This window comes from Sciurus vulgaris, assembly GCF_902686455.1.
Source record: "Sciurus vulgaris genome assembly, chromosome: 2".
In the NCBI taxonomy this organism is placed as follows: Eukaryota; Metazoa; Chordata; class Mammalia; order Rodentia; family Sciuridae; genus Sciurus; species Sciurus vulgaris.
The window spans coordinates 10,425,233-10,446,669 of NC_136462.1; the positions used below are offsets into that span (position 1 = coordinate 10,425,233).

The 21,437-nt window shown below is 54.4% G+C and overlaps 1 protein-coding gene across 1 annotated transcript in view; it reads right to left on the reverse strand.

Moving 5' to 3' along the window:
- Positions 1-490: 490 nt before the first annotated feature.
- LOC306654299 (uncharacterized protein C14orf132) overlaps positions 491-21,437 on the reverse strand; it is a 37,308-nt gene continuing 16,361 nt past the window's right edge. The window contains exon 2 of the mRNA XM_079127696.1: positions 491-2,206. Within this exon, the coding sequence (XP_078983822.1) occupies positions 1,982-2,206 (225 nt within the window). The 3' untranslated portion in view covers positions 491-1,981. The remainder of the gene's footprint in view (positions 2,207-21,437) is intronic.

Below are 21,437 nucleotides of genomic sequence, written 5' to 3' on the forward strand. Positions count from 1 at the left end.
TCTGATTGGAGGGCAGAGACTTTAATACTGATAACTGGCATTGATGCGTGCCTGGGGGTGTGTCACGGAGGAGACCCCTGCAGTCACAAGCCCCCGGGGACTGGGATGCGGGCGCCCTTTCCAAGGCCACTGCTCCTCCTGCCTCTCTCCCCCGGTCATGGCAGACACAGGGAGCCCGGGGCTGCTTCCTGCTTCTTAACGGGCGGCTGGCCCCTGCCCTGGCTCTGCAGTCTCTCTTCAGGTTCTCAGGGAGAAATCTAAGAAAGTCTTGCTGGGAGGCAGACCTGGGCCGATGAGGAGGAGAGGCGGGGCGGACACCCAGGAGCCCCGGTGTGTGAAGCTAACTACCCCGTCCAGCCTGCTGTGTGTCAGTGAGTCCGGAAGGAGTCCAGGCAGATGGTCCCTGGTCGCGTCTCCCTGGCTGTAAGGGTCAGGCTGGCTCTCCATTCATGGCCTCCACTGAGGCCATGATGCATTTGCTCCACTGAGCAGACGCATTTGCAGATGGCTGCATGGCCAGTCAGAGCTGGCGGCTGCCCACGCCCCTGTCTGGAGGCCAGACTGGCAATCCTGTTATCAGGCAGCTCCCAGAGACGAGTGGCCGCGTCTGGACAACAGAGACGCCCTTTGCCTGTCATGAGAACACTCATGTCCCCTGGACAGCAGTGACACACACAGGGGCTTCTTTACTAGCCTTTAAAGTTTCTCCACCAGAGGAGAGATTCATGCACTGACTTTCTTTTCTGTGGTGGCGGGAGAAAGTGAGGGGAAAGACACCCCAGGCCTTTGGCGAGCGGGTCCCGAGATGCTTTCCGCTCCTCTGCAGGGGGAGTGCCTTCTGGAAGGGGTGGCAGAGGGCGTGCTGTGCCCTGCGTGCCCCACCTGCCCCCCTCTTTACTTGGAGCTTCCTTGTTTGGCAGGACCCCCAGGGAAACTGGCTGGTGGAAGCAGATTCGGACCTGCACAAGAGCACACAGTACCCAGACTGGCTTAAGATACAGGCTAAGAACGACCTGCTGTCTCCCACCTGCCTCAAGACCCCGGATGTTCACACCGCAGAGGGCGGCGTCTCCCCTACTCTCACCACCACGCATAGCAGGTCGGGAAGAATTAAACACTTTTCAGAGCTGGCTGAGTAACCGGCCCAGGGACCACAGGCAGACCACAGCCCTCCCCGTCCCATCCGTCCAGCGATTAGGTGGACCTGCGACTCTCCCTTCTCTAATTCCAGGGCTCCTCAGAGAAGAAAGAGTGACTTTGGGCAGCTGAAAAGTTAGCTGCCCCGCAGAAGTGGTTTCGGAAGGTGTCCCCTTTCCTCTTCTTGAAAAGATCAGGAAGTCCATCCAGCAGTGAACACCAAGGCCCCCGAAACCCCACCATGTGGCCAGTCATCTCCCATCCCTGGGTTTCCTGATGTGCCCGGGACCCATCAGGAGCCAAGTGCCTGGTGACAAAGGCCATTTCCAAGTCAGATCAGGGCAGCCCTGTGGCCCTGGGTGATAATCACCAGCATTACCAGGGGCTGAACAGGAAACCGAGCTGGGCTGGAGGGCTGCCCCTGCCCCAGCCCCCACACGGGGTTTAATAAATCTGTATAAAACATGACACAGCCTCAGTCATTTACCAGCAGCAGGATCACCAGGCCGCGACGACGTTCAAACCTGACCGCCTGTTCCGCCTGTTCCTGCTCTGGAAGCACAGTTCCAATGACCCCCAGCTGGCTCCTCGCAGGCCACACTGCCCGGCCCCCAGGAGCAGGAAGCTCGTACTCCGTCTGGAGCAGCCTGACCCCAGCCAGGAACATCTGCCCTCCTGGCTGCCCGGGGATATTCCAGGTGCACGGACTTGGTGCCCGTCGGGTCGTTCAAGTGGTCAGAGCTCCTGGTTCTGAACAGGGGCAACAGGGGGCCACGCGGAAAGCCCGGCCCATGGCGGCGCGGTGCAGAGGGGCCGTCCTGAGTGGCCGGCGGCACCCGTGCCTTCAGAAGGTGAAGGCGTACACCACCCCGACCACCACGATGTTCCCCAGCGTCGCTATGATGGCGATCCACAGCAAGACGGCGTCGTTGGAGGACCGAGGAGGCTCCTCCAGCTGGCCCTGGCCGTTGGAGGCCGAGTGGACGTTGGCTGAGGAGTTGAACAGGGAGTACTCGGTGCTGAAGTCCTCGTTGGGCGAGTCCATGAAGGCTCCTCCCATCATGGGCAGCTGCGAGGAAGGAGAGAGAATTAACAGGCAGCGGGCGGGGGAGGGGCCTCCAGGCGGGGGTGGGGTGGGGGAGGGGCCTCCAGGCGGGGGTGGAGTGCGGAGCGGGGGTGGGGTGCGGGGCGCGGGGAGCCCTTCCAGGGGAAGCCACCTGCTGCGACAGCAGGCCTTGCTTTCCCCGCGTGTACTGGACAGCGTTTTTCAGTGCACGAAAATGAGCACTGGTGGCAAGGTGTGTGGCGGGTGCCCTTGTGCCCACTCCAAACACAAGAGCTCCAAGGAGCACATCCGACCGCCAGCGGGGACCGATCCGCGCAGAACACTAAGAAAACAGAAGATAAAGACAAAAAGGAGAACCAGGATACCCACACAATCGTTGTTTAACATTTCGATTTTTTTCTTCTCAATGTTTTCTGTACGTGCGTGTACTGGAGGCCAGGGAGACAGGCAGAAGGATTCACCTCTGTATTATAAAGTCCATCCAAATCCCATTCCAACAGTTGTGTAATATTCCATCATAAAAATAAACTCTAATCTAACCCATCCCCTCGAGTTGGAGGCAGGAGTCTCCATTTTTGTCTTTTGTGTACGATGCACTGGTAAGTGCTCTTCACCCAGGGATACCTCCCTGCACGCGCATTTTTATTTAAGAGGGCAGATGCCACATGCACAATTTCTGAGTCCAGGGTGATGAACTTTTTGAAATTTCTGGTCCACAGGGACAAACTCCCCCCAGGACAGCACTGCTAGCTCCCCCTGTCCGGGCTGCATGTTGCTGACGTGAGGATGCTGGGCACTTGTCTCCAGGGACGGGAACTGCAATCTCTAGGCTGAAAGTCTCCCATCTGTTCAATCTGCAGGGTGGAGGCGGGGGACGGTCAGTTGCTCACAAGGAGAGGGTGGCCCTGGACCTAAGAGGGAAGATGGCTCTAGCCCAGGAGACCAATGTCCAGGCTGTCCCAGGCCCTGCCAGGCCCTCCCCAGAGGCAGCGTGGATAGGAATTAATCCCTGGGGTTGGTTCTGGCACCGATTCAGCTTCTGATAAATGTTTCCCTTGAGTGGGACCTGAATGGACCAACAGAAAACAGCTACACCTTCTTGGATGCATGTTTACAGCCTCTGCGAGAGTCAGGGACTGTGCCAGAGATATTAAAATACTCACTCACTTCTCCTGGTTGAGGGTAGTATTGCACCCCATTTTACAGACAGTCCAATCTGTCAGGGTTTGGAGCCAGGGCTGTCTGACTCGTACTGGTGAGTGGCGGATCTCGGCCTCCTTATAAAGCATGACCATTACTGAGCAAGAAGCTGGGCACTGCTTTGACTGAGCTGGGCAATCTCTGAGGGGCTCTGGAGCTGAGGAGCTTGCATTTAATTGCTGACCAAGCGCTGCCCTTAGGTGGAGATATGACAGCGAACCTGGGGTTTAGTGACGGAAAAGGGCCACCAGGGGGCGTTCAGGCCAGGCTCCTCCCAGATGGGGGCTGTTGGACCTGGAGTGAGCCAGCTCCAGAGGGGCTACATACATGCACGGCTTCTGTGTATGTGAGAGCATGCTACACTAACGTACATGTTTTATTATCTCAATAAACAATGACAAATGGAAATGGGGCAGACAACGGATGGCAGAGCTCCTTGACACAGGACGGGGTTGCGTCCCTGCAGACCCATGGTAAGTGGAAGACACTGTAGGTAGAAAGCACATGGACTACGCCTGTCCCGACAGGCACCAGAGCTCGGCAATGGCCAGCTGCAGCCTCGGTGGCTTCCCCTCGAGCGGGCGGGGCGGCTGGAGCTGTGGCCACCGACACTGCCCAGCGTCCACAGAGAGGATCGGGCTTCATATCCAGCCCGGGAAACACCCTGACTCAAACTGCAGAGGGCAGTTCCTACTAAACGTGCCTCGTTTCCACGCCACGGCAGAGTTAAAGTCCCACTTGAACTACTGTAGGCTGGAGACCGTCTGTTCACAAAGCCTTGACACTCTGAAATAAAAGAACTAGGACTTGTCTTGCCCCCGCGGGTGAAGCAGGTCGGACGGGCTGCAGGGGACCTGGCACATGTGGGCCAACAGAACTGGGGACAGGGAGGCTGCGCAGAGGGCCTGGTGCCTCTGGGCACAGCCACTGGGAGGCGGCCTGGGATTTCCAGCTAAGCCCAGCATGCTTCCGGTCTCAGAGCAACAATGCTGTCCCCTACAGCACTCCCTGGGTGACCACTTCTTGGGGCCCGTCCCAGAACACTGTACCCCAGTAGCTGGAGGCTCCGTGAGGGAGCACTAGATTTATTGTTCTTACTGGGGGACTCTTAGAACCTTGCACACAGTGGTACCTAATGTCCGCAGGCTGATAAAGACGGCCACTGTCTCCTTTGCACAAACAACTGTTACTCCCACTTGGCTGGTTCTGCCCCTAGGTCACGACCTGGGGACTCTACAGGACCCACCCTTGTGGACAAGGCCTCCTAGGCCACGGGAGGCCACTCTCGGCAGGAGGCCTCTTGGGAAGTGGGGTCCAGCAGGGGAAGCTGCATGTTTGTCCTCTTGGATGCGCTTGGCCCTCTGCAGAATGCAGGTGGCTTGGTGCTCCCCCCCTCCTCTAGGGCCGTCTGTGTGGGTTTCTAGACAGGTGACCCCGGCTCCGCATGCAAGATCCGAGGTCCCTCCACCCTGCGGAGATCCCTGGCCGAGCCTGCTGTCTGCCTCTCTCTGGAGCAAACATGAGTTTGGGAAAATTCACCGAAATCGCTGGGGAAGAAACTGGGGACCTAAGCAGAGACTTGTGGGCCACAGAGGACCCCCCCCCCCCCCCCCCGCCAGCCTCAGCAGGGTGCCTCAACCTCCACCCCTCTCTCTCTGCTTCCCTGTGGGATTTCAATATCTCCATGTGCTAGTTTCCTGTAGCTGCAGTGACAAATTGCCACCACGTCAGCGGCTTAGACGACACAGGTTCTTATCTTCTAGAGCTGGAGGCCTCGCTGGGCCACAGTCAAGGTGTCAGCAAGGCCGGCCTCCTGGAGGCGCAGGGCAACGTGGTCTTCTGGCCTCTTAACCTTCTAGAGGCCTCATGCACACAGAGGGCTCTTCCAAAGGGCGGTTAAGCAGGCAAGGCTGACCTTGAGGGTCAGCGCTGGCTGGGTGACCACTCAGCCTCCTTCTTAACACAACAAAGGTAACGAGGAGGAGCATCTGGCACCAAGGGGGGTGAAAGCAGCAGGAGGGCTCCCTGCAGGCCATCCCAGCGCTCCCCAGGGATGGGACAGCCCCAGGCCCAGACGCGCTCGACCTGCACCTGCGGAGTGAGCTCAGAACCGCCAGAGGGTATGGCTAGTGTCAGGTTGATCCCTTCACCTCAGAGCCTGGGGCCAGGGGAGAGGGGTTCAGAAAGACCTGGGCGAGTCCCCTGTGAGCAGATGGCGGGTGTGTCCCTTACACACTGGGCTTAACTTCCTCCCGTAAGTTCTGAAGATAAGACAGATGAACGGGTGAGATTGTTGCGGGGGCACGTGAGATCCAGGATGACACGGACCTGCCAGCCTCTGCTGGGGTTCGACGTGGCTAACCTCCAGGGGTTCATGTGGTGGAAGCCCCGTCCTCAGGCGGCCATGTTAACAGGTGATGGGCCTTTAAGAGGTGGAGCCTGTGGGAGGTCACTGGGCACTGCCCCCTGAAGGGAGTAGGTGGTTCTTATGGGACACCAGTAAGTTCCTGCAAGAAGCTGTCCTAAAAGAGCTTGGAAGACCCCTCCTCATTCTCTGGCTTCCTGTCCCACCATGTGATCTCTCCCTCTTGCCTGTGTTCCAACCAAGATGCCATCTGCCAAGATGTGATGCCGTCAAGAGGGCATCCCCAGAGCTGGCCCCATGCTATTTAGACTTTCTGCCTCCCAAATTGTGAACTAAATAAACCTCTTTTCTTTATAAAGTGTCCAGCTTCAGTTATTTCATTACAGTAACAGAAAACAGACTACTATAGTCACTTGATAATTACTAATACTCTTCCCTTCTATTGTGCCTGTAGTAACTGAACACTGAGAACATTACTATGCTGAAGCTAAAATGAAGAAATCAGGAGCCAGGCATTGCTAGCCATGTGTTTTTTTGTGTGATAAATTAATCAGATATTCATTGGCGGTTGTGGACAGAAGGTCCCCCACGCCTCCAAAGTATGCTGAGGTAGGCTGCTAAGAGATGCTCCAAATCCATCCGCCTCAGGTTCATTGATTTTGTTTTGTGTTGATGTTCTTCTTTTTTTTTTTCTTTGTAAAATAGATTCTAAATTCAAAGTGATGGGCTGGCTATGAAAATGACGTTCGGTAAAAATCTCACAATGGGACTGCAACAAGTGGTTGGTGCTGATTCCGTCACTGGAGGATGGGAAGGCTGACGAGGAGCTGGCTCATGGCCAGAGGGGTGCTGACTGAAGTCACCTTGGAAGCAGGCAGAGCAAGAGGGTGGCTTTCAAAGGCCACTCGGCCAGCCACGTCTACTTTTATTTTTTGGTTCTGGGGATTGAACTCAGGGTCACCCAACCACTGAGCCGCACCCCAGCCCTATTCTGTATTTATTTAGAGACAGGGTCTCACTGAGTTGCTTAGCACCTCGCTTCTGCTGAGGCTGGCTTTGAACTCATAATCCTCCTGCCTCAGCCTCCTGAGCCACTGGGATTCCAGGTGTGCGCCACTGCACCTGGCTAACCAGGTTTATTTTGTCACTTTTTGAGACACCTTTCTGGTGGCATGACTTTGTTGGTGGTAGTGACTAGGGTCTCTCAGACCAGAGGTCAGGAGCAGCCCTGAGAACAGAATCCTTGGTGAGCTTTCAGCTTGGAGCAGATTTGGGGTACAGCCACTAGCCTGAAACACCAGAAGGGCTATTGCACAGACAGGAATGTGGCCCAAGGGCACAGAACTGCCAACAAGCTTCCTCCGGCTGAGCTGGACATGGACGATCTGACCAGAGGGTGGGTGGGAGACAGGACTCGGGGGTGGTTTCCCTGTCAGAGGAGATGCTCAGGGTTTGTTGAACAGAGTTCAGCAGGTCAGAGTGGACCAGAAACTCAGCCAACGTGACCGCTGAAGGTTGTGCTTCCTGGCCACTCTGGACCCACTCTCTTCCCAGTATCCCCTCTGCCTAGAGCAGACACCCCCAAAATATGCAATGAACGACTGGATCCTAGCACCATCAGTTAAGAACCCTGAAGGCATCAGACGTGGTCCCAGAGCCAACGTCTCCTTGCTGTGTGACCTAGCCCCACTTCTTCATCTCCCCGAGGCTCAAGCAGCTCATGAAAACATGGAAAATAATCAGGTCTGCTGTGTAGAAACGGGTCGTCATGAGGCTCTCCACCAGGTGAAAGCAGTTTTTGGGGGGAGAGGAAAGGGAAGCCGCAGCCCAGATGAGACTCCGCCCCTGAAGGTCAGACCACGCCCCTGAAGGTCAGACCACACATGCTCCCTATAGTGCCGCACTTCGATCCACATCTCTGAAAGGAAGGTACCATGTGGCCTGTGGCATGATGGAGGCGGATTTGCCTCCAGCTCATTGCAAAAGGAGACGAAGACAGATGGCAATGCGGTGAGGTGGTCAAGCCAGTCAGTGGGCAGACAGGCCTCTGCTACTTTGGTGGTTTTGAACTTCATAAAATGAAGAGCAATGCTTCCCCGTCCCCCAGTGTTAGGGTCACTGTGTGGCAGGTGGTGGCTGAGTGTGGAATGGAGGGGTCTCAGAAGAGTGGACATTGGGGCAGCGTGTCCACTCCAGGGTCCTGGGGGTCCCCCAGTCTCCATCCTGCCCCAGGAGTGGAACTGTCTGAGGAGTGGGGTGGCCTCAGGCCCTGTCTGTTCCTGCCAAGGAGCGTGTCATGCAGACGTCCCTCCTGGGCCTCTCCAGAGGAGGACAAACTGCTTTCAGAAGGAAATCTTCAGAGCCGAGCTTGAGAGGGGACCAGGCAGACGTCCTGAACAGCAAGCGCCTCTGGGACGTGGGTCTTGCCGGTGAACCCTGGACCCCACCAGACCCCACTGGTAGGCAGCCATTCCCAGTGCCCAGCGTGGTCTGGCCTGCCCAGCAGCCTCATGGTCTGGCCATAACCAGAATGTGGTGCTCCTGGCTGTGGACCTTAGTGTTAAATTCATCTAGGGGTCAAAACATTTGTGCTGTCTCTTGATCCCAGTGGCTGTGGTGCTCCCATCAGACTCTGGGCCCGGAGACCTGGGAGCAGCTCAGATGGAGTGGTGGCTAAGGCCAAGCCTCAGCTCAGAAGTCCTCACCAAATACCTGGAAGGCTATTGAATACATCAGAGGTCGATGGGCCTAAAGTGAGAAGCCGTGGGGCCAGGCTTGTCAGAGAAATCACCCCATCAAAACCTCGGATGAAATGCAGAACACCCAGTTCAATGTGAAAGATGAATAACAAGAAGACCTGTTTTTTTTTTTTTTTTTTTTAAGTATAAGTACTTTCCTGATGTTGCCCTGGACATACTTATGCTGAATTATTATTTATCTGACATTCGAATTCAACTGGGAGTCCTGTATTTGAATCTGCCATATCTGATAGCTCTGTGCTTAGCCAATTTGAGAAATGTCTGCAGTTTCAGAATCTGTACCAAGGGACACACCCTCAGTTTTGTCTCTTTGGAGTGCAGCCCCAGTGGTCTCTGAGTGACCTAGTTCATCATGGAGAAGCCTCCATCTGGTGTACAAACATTATATAAAAACAATTTCTCTCATTGCTAAAATCTCACGGGGTCCCTATGGCCTCAACACGAGGCTGGACTGATTCAGAGTGACATCCATTCATCCATCCATTAGTCATTCAACAAACACCATGGCTTACTCTTTGTACTAAGAGGTGCTGAACAGACACTAGGCAGAAGCCCATTGTTGAAGGCTTGGTCCCCAGCTTGGAGCTACTAGAAGGTGGTGGGGCCTCTAAGAGGTGGGGCCTGATGGGAGGTCAAGGTCCTCAGCAATGTGCCCTCAATGGGGGCTGGGGGAACCAGTTACTTCCTCTCTTCTTTGCTTCCTAGCCACCATGAGATGAGCAGCTCTTCTCCACCCTGTGCTCCCTGCCCTGACCTGCTGCCTGGCCACAGGCCCCAGAGCAACGGGGCCGACTGACCATGCACCGAAACCTCCAGATCAGTGACCCAGAATCAGCCCGTCCTCCCTGTCAGAGGGTCATCCAGGGGTACACAGTGAGGGAAGCTGAGCGACACAGGTGACTGACACACACTGACCTTCTGGTTAGAGGTTAGAGAAGAAGGACCCCCTGGAGCCACAGGGCTTCAGGGCAATCCCAGGGCAGGTGGAGGAAGCACCCCCTAAGATGTGTGTGAACCTGCACTCATGACCCCAAGAAGCACAGTGAAGCTCTGAGGGTCAAACTACGACACAAGCCCCCACGTACACGGAGACAGCCCACAAGGGTGCCCCTCAGGACAGCCCCAGACAGGCCTGCAAAATTCAGTGTGCTCCGGCACGCACCCTCTGCTTACGAGAGCCAAGCAGACCAACCGGAGCAGCTATGGCAAAACGAACACTCTCCAAAGAACTTCAGCAGGGCCAGGGTTTCCCAGAGCCACCACCAAGCACTGCAGACGGGGGCCTGGAAAAACAGGGTTAATTCCTTACAGTTTTGCAGAGGCAAAGTCCCAGATCAAGGTGTTGGTGGGGTTGTGTCTTCTGAAGGCTGGGAGGGAGAATGTTTCAGGACCCCTACTGGCTGGTAGACATCCATCTTACCCCGCATCTCTCTATATCATCCTCCCTCTGTGTGTGTCTGTGTTCAAATTTCCCCTCCTTACAAAGACGCCAGTCATACTGGATTGGGACCCACCCTAGAGACCCCATTTTAACTTAACTTTAAACACTATCTACAAATGCAGTCACATTCTGAGGTACGAGGGCTTAAGACTTCAACATATGAATTTGGGGAGGGAGGGACATGGCTTAACCAATAACATCTGGCATATCACAGTGTAAAATTAAAAATACTCAGGCTAAAATCCAAAGTTCTCATACTTCAGGGCTCTTCTCCTAGTAATAGAAATAGAAAATCAGCTTGGACACAGAGAACTGAACACCACCAACAGTCAACAGGATCTGAATGGCATTTTTAAGAATTTGCATTTTTCTCAAGATCGCCTGGAACATTGACGAAGACAGGCCATATCCTGGGCCATAAAACAAACCTTTACAAGTTTAAAACAATTAAAATTATGTGAAGTATGTCCCCTGACTACAATGGAATTAAACTAGAAATTGGTAACACAGACACATTGGGAAAATCTCCCAATACTTGGAAGTGAAATGTCACATTTCTAAATTATCCATGGTCAAAGGGAAAGTCTCAAGAGAAAGTAAAAATATTGTGAACTGAATAAAAGTTAAAATACAAGCTTTCAAAATTTGTTGATGCAACCAAAGCAGTGCTTAGAGAAGAATTCATAGTATTAAATAATTATAATAGAAAAGAAGAAAGATATCCATAATCAAAGCGTCCCCTTCAGAAATGAAAGGGAAGGTGGACATCAAGTTAAACATAAATAAATAGAAGTAATGGAATAAAAGAGATGAGCAAACATCAATAAAATTAGTAGCAGGAACAACAGAGAAAAGTCCATAATTCACAATCTGACTTTTTGAAAGGATCAATAAAATTTATAAACCTCTCACTAGACCTAACAAGAAGAGGGAAAACACAAAGTACTAATATCAAGAATGAAAGAGTTGGGAAGTTACAAGACTTTGCTAATATTAAAGGGATGATAAAGGATTACCAGAATTATTAAAAATGACCACATGTCCATATGTCCAACAATGTGAACAGAATGGATCAAGTCCTTGAAAAACACAAACTACCAAAACTTACTCAGGAAGAAAAGACACACTGAACAGTTTTTATTTTATTAAAGAAGTTAAGTTCATAGGTAAAAAGTTTCTGGAAAGAGTTTCCAAGTGGATTAACTGACGAATCAATAATAATACCAACTCTCCACACTCTGTTCAGAAAGCAAGAGGAGGGGACACTTTCCAACTCATTTTATGAGACATCTGCCAAATCGCGTCAATGAGGCCAGCATTACTGTGCTCTAAAATGAAAGCTATTCTAAGAAAAGAAAACTGCAGATCAATATCCCAATTGAACATAGAGAAAAAGCAGTAAACCAGATATTAGCAAGTTGAATCCGGTAATATATACAAAGGATGTACACAGAGGATACGGCTGACAGAAATACTGAGTGGACATATAAATATCAATCGATGCAGATGCACATGACATTTAAAAATCAATCAATGTGATTCATGCAGTCAAGGCTGAATCAACACTCAAGGGGCAATGAATATAACTGATATCACACTAACAAGTCAAAAAGAAAACGGTCATCTCAACAGATGCAGGAAAAGCATTTGACAAAATTAAACATTCATTTATAATAAAAACTCTCAGCAGACTAAAAATAGAGGGAAATGTCCTGAATCTGACAGAGCATCTACAAAATAACTCAGAGTTGACGTCATACTTCCTGGTAAAAGATCGAATGCTTTCCCCGAGATCTAGGGAACAGGCAAGGATGTCTGATCCTACTACTCCTGTTCAATATCATACTGGAGGTTCCAGAAATTACGATAAGGCAAGAAAAAGAAATAGGTGGCACATACTTTCCTTATATACAAAGGAGCTATAAAACTCTAATTGTATTAGACATGCTAGTCTACAAAGAAAATCCCAAGGAATTTACAAAAAGATCACATACTTAACAAATGAGTTTAAAAAGGTCACACTGAGGTCAACATTAAAGATCAATTATATTTCTATATTCAAGCAATAAACAATTGGAATTTAAAATTAAAAAACTACTACTTACAATAACTCCACAGAATAATATACTTAGTATACTTCTAACAAAATATGTGCATGATCTAACTGGTGGAAACATCAGCATACTGGTGAAATAAAGCAAGGAGAATCCAAATAAACAGACGGAAATACTACGGCATGAACCGGAAGAGCCAATGTTCTGATTCTTCCCAATCAACGTGCAGATTCGGAGCCATCCCAGTGAAAATCCCAGCAGGCATTTTTCTAGATGTCTCCAAGCTGATTCCAACATTCACATACCAAGGTAAGGGATCAGTCATAGTCAGGGCAATTTGAAAAATAACACAGTGGGTGAGCTCACACTGACTTATTTCAAGACTTATTATAAAATCACAGCTATTAAGACAGCACAGAGGTGGTGAAAGGAATACAGAATAAATCCACAGTAATGTGGTCAGTTGACTTTAGAAAAAAATTGCAAAGACGATTCAATGGGAGAGGGTGGTCTTTTCAACAAAAGAACAAGCAGATTCCAGGATGCAAGGTACGTACGTCTGTCCAGATCTAGAAACACGGACATGTGAATCTGGAATCTTACACAAAAATGACAGAGCAACAAACGGCGAAACTCATGCTGTGTGAAAAGAAATCTCAAATGGATCTTAGATCTGAATGCCAAAAGCTGACATAAAGCTACAATCCCTTTAGGAAAAAAAATACAGGAGAAAAACGTCCGTAAGCCCGAGTCGGATCTAAGTTCTTAGATCCAACACCAAAGCACAATCCATACAAGACATGAGCAAGCTGGACTTACTTCATCAAGATTAAGCTTTTCTCTGACTCTTAAGGGAAGGAAATGACCAGCCACTGACGAGCAGAAAACACAGATCACATCTAACAAAGGGCTTGTGAGCAGACCACTGAAAAACTCAGAAAGTCAACAACAAAAAACCTTTGCAGCGATATCGCCAGTCAGGAGACGCCCAGGAGGCAGAGGGGTGAACGGAAAGATGCTCCACGCCCTGATTGTCAGGGAAAGCCACTGCACGCCCTGCAAATGGCAAGTGTCTTTTCTCTTTTTATAGTGACGCTGTTAAGTTCTGGCAAGAACGTGGAGCAACCAGACCTCTCAGGTGCCGCATGGCGACACAACCATTTCGGAAAACGGTTTGGCGGCTTCTATAAAGTCAAGCACACGCTCAGTAGATGCTGCAGCTAAGGGTGCGAGAGGGCACGAGGACACAGGGCGGGGTCTTCAGAGCCTGCACCAAGCTCTTTGGGCATTCAGTGTCCCAAACCATGAGTCAAACAAGTCTCTCTATACAGTCGCCTGCCTCTGGCATTCCATTATAGTAATGGAAAGCTGACTGATACACATGCAGACCGCAGGGCCCCCGAGAGACGGTGGCAACATGCCATCGTCCAGGGCGCAGCTGAGGAACCAGCATCTGCAGCTCAGGCTCTCTCTACATGCTCAGATTTTACTGCATCTCTGGCCAAGGTGCTTTGGGAACGAGGCCCAAGGCCCGAGGCCCACCACGGAAGTCCCTGGGCATTCCCACAGGTCTGCTGGGACTCAGGATCCTGTCCTGCGGATGTGCTAAGTAAGCGGTGGTCCATTCCCACCAGAGACCTGTGCACAGATGCACGCTGTGGGCAACAGTTACACACGACAATGCGGCTGAATCTCATTGACATCCCCAGGCGCCAAAAAGAGCACACTCTGCAAGTCCGTTCACATCAGCGGCTGCCGGCAGGTCCGATCTGACCCCCGGGGCAGCGTGGCAGTGTCTGGAGACATTTGATTGTCAGGACGACTGGGGACCTGGCAGCCAGCGAGCTGAGGTCCAGGTGCTGCCAAACACCCTGCAATGCACGAGCAGCCCCTGACAACTTGGACTGACCCAGCCCCAGGGTCAAGGGTGCAGGGTTAGGGACCGTGACTTTCACAAAGGTTAAGATCCAGCACAACAAATCTCTGGCGTCAGCCTGGGCTGCTCTGGAGGGTGAAGTCTCTGAGGAGGCAGAGGGGCGGGTGGCACGTTCACCTGGGGGACGTGCCCAGCCTGGTGCTTTTGTGGGTCCACTATACTGCTCCTTATACACAGATGTCCTTTAAGAAGATGAGGGCCACGGGACATTCGCTCAGTACCCTGGATTTGGCACAATGACTTTGGAGATGAGCCTCTGGTCAGGGGCCTCGAGCCCTCCAGTTGCTGCCTCCCCCTCTGGGAAGGCTCAGAGCCAGCTCAGCTGTCCCTGTGAGCAGCACACTGATGGTCACAGCACCTATGGCCCTAAGGACAGAGACAGTGATGATGCAGGGTGGCCCTGCGGGCACAGGTCAGAGAAGGGGACCCAGGTGTGCAGCTGGCTCCCCACACCTTGGGCGTGGATCTCCAGGACTGCCCACCACTGGGAGGGGGTGCTTGACAAAAGTGGGCACAGAAACTGCCTTCAGAGAGGACTGTGGTCGGTGCCCCGGGGGCCAGGAGAGCCTGGGAGGGCCGACGGGGCACGACGTGAAGTGGAGCATCCCTGGGCATGCACGGGCACTCTGCAATCCACTCGGCACTTCAAACTCGGAATCTAGGCCTGGCGGGGACGTGCCTGGGCGTTTCCTTGAATTTCTGCAAACACAGTGTGGGCTTTGTCTTCCACAGGCTTCCCGGGGAGAGAAAGGAGAGGGTTCCAGGGTGAGGAGGAAGACGGAGCAGGAGACGCACAGCCTGCTCTGGAGAGGGAAGGCTGGGCGCTGTCAGCTCCAGTGGATCCTGGACAGGGCCAGTGCCTGGGCTTGGGGGACACTCCAGTTACCAACCACCTATTGAAAAAGTAACAAGCAGGTGCCGATCACACCTGGAGTTAATCACCTGGGAACCCGAAGGGCCCCCCAGGACCACACAGCAGCCCCTGGTGGAGAACCGAAGGGCCCCCACCTCCCAGCTCCCGGCCTGGCTCCAGCCACATGTGCTGGTGGAGTTGGGGGCAGGCACCCGGCACGTCTGCCTGGCATGAGATAAAGGAGCAAGGCTGAAGGTGGCTCAGGGCAGATAGTGAAGTTAACCTCCTCCCCCGGGACCTGTGCAAAGTGCTGGAAGAAATGGTAAGGAACGCACCTCTGGAGACTTCCCTGGGGACGGTCACCCCCATCACTGGCTCTTGCCACCCAACACCAATCCCCAACACTGCCGGCTGGATGCCCAGCCAGGGGCTTTCAAAGCCAAGGCGCGCGCGATAAGGACCGAAGCGGCAATTCCTAGAGGCTGCTCCGTGCCAGGCGTGTGGCGGCCACCTCATGGCACAATGGCATTCGTCATCAGAAGCCCCAGACGTGGGTACAGACACGGTCCTCGTTTACCAGGCAAGGACCTGGAGGCACAGATGGAAAGAAACTGAGGTGGGCGCTCAGCCCAGAGGGCACAGTCCCTTCCCTGTGCACTCAGGGAGCAGGGCGCCACAGCCCCTCTGGGCCCGCGGGCAGCGGGCTCTGTGCCCGCCTCTCAGAGGACCCGAGGTGCTTCCTTCCCTCAAGGAGCATCGAGGCTGACAGTGCGGAAACCACGCCGCAGGACCCCAGACGTCGGGCGCCTGCCAGCACACCAAGAGCTCGAAGCGCAGCGTGGGTGTTGGTTCAGAGCCCACCAGGAGCACAGGGCGGCCACCAGGCCAGCTCTCCTTCGGCTGGGACTCTCAAGGCAGGTCCCATTGGGAGCCCAGGGAGGCGGTGGGTGCAGATCTGGCCTCTGCTGACCTCACTGGCTCTCCTACTGCCCTGAGCCCAGCATGCCAGTGTGTTCACATGGCTACCTTGTGGCCGGTGGAGCTGCCGCCACCCAGGGTGCTCCACTGCCCTCCCTCCACTACCCGCGGGCCCTCCACCAAGGCTCACGTCCCTCCTGAGCCTCTGCTGAGCATCCCCTCCTGAGTAAGAACCTTTCTGGGTCTGGTTGCTGTATCACATATTCACTGCACAACAGCCCAGTGTAAGATGGGGAATCGAGGCTCAGAGAGATATAGGCACTTCCTTGAGCTTGCACAGCTCATAAGTGACCAATCAGGAACCCAACTCCAGGCTGACAACTCCTAATCCTCGCCACTTCACGCTGAATTAATAGGGGTCCACCCTAATTTACTCCTACAACTGACAAATTATTTATTATATTATGCTACATTAATCACATCACATTACATTGTTATGTCACCTAAAGTTGTGCACTCGTCTTTCTCAGACCGTGAACTCTTAAGGATACACAGTGAGTCTAACTTCTCCTTAATTTCAGTGCCTAGCACATCTACTTACATAAAGTAAGTGCAGCAAGCATTGCTATTAAAATGCTGGTTTGATTAGTTGCTGTGAATTGAGTTTTGCATGCAGCACATACTTGGAGGAGGAGGTGACTATCAGCTGTGCACCCAACATGCCTAGACCCACAGAAGACCCAGAAAAATAAGGGTATTTTTGGAAAACCTGAGAGCATTATAGAATTAAGAGGAAAAAGCAAATTCACTCCTTTTGAGTCTGTTGCCATAGTAACTTAGCAGGACGCAGCAGGAGAAGATGCTGTCTCCAGAGCACGTCATCTCTGATTACCAATGAGGAAGGGAAGATTTGCCCTGGGGACACAGAAATGCTGGGTGGGACCTGTCCTCCACGGTCCAGCCCATGGTCCAGCCCACGGTCCACAGTGAGAGCTCAGCAGGCTCCAGGGACTCAGGACCACAGCTTGCTTTAGGTAGTTGGGAACCTCATGGAGAAAGAGCCAGGAACAGCTGGCGCGACCTGGCTGCACATGGCCTCCTATGGGTGGCTTGGCTGCCAGGGAGGACAGATTCCTGCTGGACTCACTGGGTGTCAAGGGTGGGGCAAACACAGGACAGCAGGGAGCTTCGGCCTCCTCTAAGGGAACAGTTGGGGCAGGCTGTCATAAATCGGCACCCGTTGTGCCCCAGTGAGGTCCCGAGCATCTCTGGGGTGGCTCAACAGCACCCCTGGGGTGAGACAGGTGTCCCTGTGCTGGGGATGTCCTCTAATCCCATTGGATTTCCTCTCCCGGTGCAGAAGGCTCAGGGCCACAGGGTGACAGTGGGAAGCTCGACTGGTCAGTAGCTGGTTAGCTCAGGGATGGAGCAGATGGTGGACTGAACGTCCACTGTACTCCAAGGCTGCAGGCTGGAGGCCAGGGTACAGAGAGAAAAGCACAAGATCCCTGTTTTGGAAAGCAGGAGAAAGGAGCGAGAGGACAAGAGAAACCAACGCTGAGCCCTTGTCCGTCAGAGGGCACGCAGGTCCTGGGCGCAGAGGAGGGGCAGGGGCACCCAGGGCAGTGGCCTCCCTCCCCTATTGGCCAGAATTATTTCCAGTAGGAATCGGCCTCAGACAGCAATAAGAGGCTCACGCCCACAGAGCTGCCCATCATTCTGCAGAGTGCTCTTCTAAACACCAGGCGCTTCCACAGACCACTGTGCTCTCTGTCCACGGGGCCACCTGCACGAGCAGCAAGAGGAAGGAGCGGAGGCGGCCGTCCCTTGCTGACCCAAGCTGGCCCAGGACACTGAGTTATTCTGTAAGCCCACCCAGATGGGCAGCCGGAGAAGATGCAGTTCAGGAAGCCACGTAGAGTCCTGTGCAGGGTGGGAAAGAGCCCCTGAGAGAGACCAGGGCCCAGAAGATCAAGGAAGCGGGTGGCGCCCCGGCCGATCAGTGCCAGGGCAGGCTGCTCAGCAGGGTGGCCCCCACCTGAATCCCAGCCAGGAAAGGAAGCCCAGAAGGGAAGCCCAGAAGGAAATGTGGCTTTGCTGTCCCCAATCCTTTCCACCCTGCTCCTGAGGATAGCTGTCCATGTGGGGTGGCCTGCTGGGGTGCAGGCTTGGCCTGGGAAGAATCTGAAGCCAGGACCACGGGGAGCAGAGCCCTTGTCCCACAGCAGCAAATTAACACTGCACTGAGACAGCTCCATCCCCAGACGCGGGGCGCTCCCTGCCTCACCCGCCTCCCGGATGTTTGCAGATGGCAAAGGTCCTATCTGTTCTGTGTACGGCTCTACCCCTCGTGAGGCTGTGGACAGGGAAGGACCAGGCCACGGTACTACATGAGGTGCATGCAGCGGGCACTCAATAAAGGCTCACTGTAAGCTGATGTTATGCTCCGTCAGGAACCTACCTGTTAGAGAGAAAATCATCTCAGACACAAGATCTTGTTTTTCCGAGAGCATTTAGGGCACCCAAGGGCTAACGAGGCACGGGGCACCCAGGAAAGGGGGCGTCTGCCAGCCCAGGAGAGAAGACAGCCACATCAAGACTCGTGGGTGAGACGCCCTGGTCCGGCCCCAGCTGCCGTGTGCAAAGGGACCTGTGCCCGCCCCTGCAGGGTTGGCAAGGAGGCTCCCGCCAAGCGGCTCTCCGAGCACAGGAGCGTTTCTGGCAGCTTGGGGCAGCCAGGCAGGTGGATCCCACCAGAGGCGGACGTACTTCCCTTTCAGCTGAGGAAGACAGTGCAGTGACAGGCGTGGGGACGTGGGGTGGCCACGATCTCCACAGCCGCTTCTGCAACCGGCGGAGAGGGCAGAGGAGTAATTAAGGAAAGAGGACACCAGGTCGCTCCGCCCTCGCTGCCAGCTTGCTGCCTTGCCTGACAGGGAGCGAGTCGAGAGGGTGATGTTCATGTTAGGGTTGAGGCAGGAAGGGGGACTGGGGACTCATTCCAGGGGGCAAATTCCGGCTCTGTCCCCCACGGGTGGCAGAGCCACAGCTGTGCTGCTTGGAGCCCCATTTTCTTTTCCTGACTTGTGGGACACTGTCTCAGCTGCCAGAATGAGGGACAGTGCCAGACGGCAGGGACTGGAGGAAGGGAGCCACTTGCTGGAGGCATGTGTGGGTAGACAGGAACCGCCCGCCAGTGCTCTGACTTCTAACCGCTGGAGGCCGGAGGGAGGCCAGCCTGGGGAGTTGGATTAACTCCTCATTAAGGAGGAGTATGGTGACCCAGGAGAGTTGGAGTAATTGTTCCCTTGAGCACTAGAGGGAAAGCTGTGGATTTATGTTCCTTAAATCTCGTCCCGCCCACAGCAGCATCTGTAGCGTGGAGGCGAGGCTGGGGGTAAGAAGTGCCGGGAGAGAAGGGGAGGTCAGCTTCACACACACACTAGCTGAGCCTCCAGGGCATCATGCCTACTCCAGTCGCCAGATGTCCATCACAGGCCTCTGCTATCTGCTATTGCCACCTGCTATCTGTCACACACTCAAACAAGTAGCTCCTTAGGTGAATTTATAAGTGGAATAATGTGGTGATAACATGCATGCCCTGTGGCTTCAGACAACACCAACCCCAGCCCTCCAAGAGGGGACATGTGGGGACAAAGGGCTGGGCCACCTGCCTTCCATATCCAACTTGGCCACCAAGGAGCTGTGTGTCTGTGGACCAACCCTTCACCCTCTCTGGGCCTTCCTTTTGTTGTCTGTAAAATGGGGATGAGAACACCTGCCTCGCCCAGGTGCCGTGAGATGATTTAAGGATCTGGGCACAGTGAAAATCCGGGCACTGAGCAAAGCCCCGCACAGGCGGGCGATGATTTCCTAGGCCACCGTGATTTTAGTGTTGGCACTATCAGTAGCAGGGGGCGTGGGGGCCATCACTTTCTTTTTACTCTTTGAAGAAGGTGCACGTTCTGGAAAGAACTTCTTCAAGTTCAAGAACGACAAGCTGACTATCATCCTTCTACACCGAGCGTCTGCAGTGAGCGTGCCCAGGCCGAGGGAGCTGCCGGGCAGCGTGGGAAAGTGCACACTTGGCCCGCCCCTCACGCCCCGGAGCCTCGGAGCCTCGGGTGTCTGAAGGGAGGAGTGGGAGGCTCGGCCCTCTGGAGCGCCTGCCTCCGTGGGGTTCAGACAGGCAGCGGGGCCCCTGGGGATGCTGGGAGGAAATCCAGTGGGTAGCGAGGCAGGAGGAGAGAAACGGTGCCACAGGATGCTGCCCTTGACTGCGGCCCTGACCCAGCCGCAGCAGGACGGGGCGCAGGGGTGGAACCCCGCTGCTGCACAGCCCCCACTGTCTGCCCCTCCACTGGCCGCCAAGCACCACAGCACCGGGCTCCCCACACACGGACGGGCCAGCCGGGCACGCTCCGCGGAGTCTGTGCTTGCACAAGATCGGGCACCACTATCACTCCTACGGAAAGTGAGACGGTGGCTCTGGGGGACCAGGACCTGCCACAGGTCCCATGGCAAAGGTAGCGGCTGCGAGCCCCCTTCCCCTATGGTGATGCAGAGCTGCTTCACCCCAGCCCCCGCCCCTGCTGGAGGAGACACGCAAGAGCCGGCAAAGTCAGGAACGTCAGGCCACCCAGCAGACAGGCAGTGACAAGCACACGGTGCTGCAGGGCAGGGCAGCGGTCACTGGGAGGAAGGGCGCGTCCTCGTGAGGGTGCGGGCACCAGGCCTCACGGGAGGGAGCTCTGAGCTACCTCCCACAGGGGCATCCTGAGGACAGAGCCCTGAGAGCGTGGGCGCAGACAACCCAAGAGAGCTGCATGCATCTCAGCACTCGGGAGTGGGGGCAGGAAGGTGCGCTGGGCCTCAGTCTCCTCATCAGGAGAATGGGAACGAGGAGCACTTCCCCGCGCCTGGCTCTCAGTGAGAGTGGCCTCGTGATGACCTGACCCTGCACCGTGTTTGCAAAGCTGCCTCCACATATTTGCATATCTGCGAAGCACACTGGAGGGCAGGTCTCACCAAGTCCCACTTGAGACATGCAAACAGATACAGGTCCTGCCTTTCTCAGGACACCCTGTCTGGACATGGAGGAGCCTGGGCTGGGGAAGCCCCCCAAGGCAACCCGTGGCCTCCCCACAGGGAAAGTTGGCCGCAGCCCATGGAAGGCTGGGCCACAACTCAGAACTCTGTGAAGACCCTTCCAGCCCCCCATCCTCTCTGGACGGATCCGGAGTGAGCAGAGCCAGGTGGCTGCTGAATCCTGTCCCGAGCTTTCTGTCTAAAAGCACAGACTCACGGAGGGAGGCCCTTCCCAGCGCCGCCTGCTAATCCTCTCCACATGGCCGGGCGTGGGCCGCGTGGGCCAATCTCCCGTTCACTTCAGACAGAGCCGAGGCCACGCAGCCGCGCTGCCTGCAGACGCTCCCGGCGCAGGTGAGGGATCGGGCCTTTCAAGGTCTCCAGTGTGGCGGCAGACAGCGAGCCCCCTGGGAGGCCAGGGAGGGCCAAGGTTTTAAATAGGCCAATGCTGAAAGATGCTCACGAGCCAGTGGCTGGATGCTGGGAGCCCGGAAGCGGGGAGGAGCCCGTGGGGTCATTGAGGAATGGCGGGGCAGCAGATGGTCACCTCCAGGAGCCAAAAGACGCATTTGTGGGTAAGCATTGTGCAAAAAGGCAAGCCATTCCTCCAGATGCTGAGT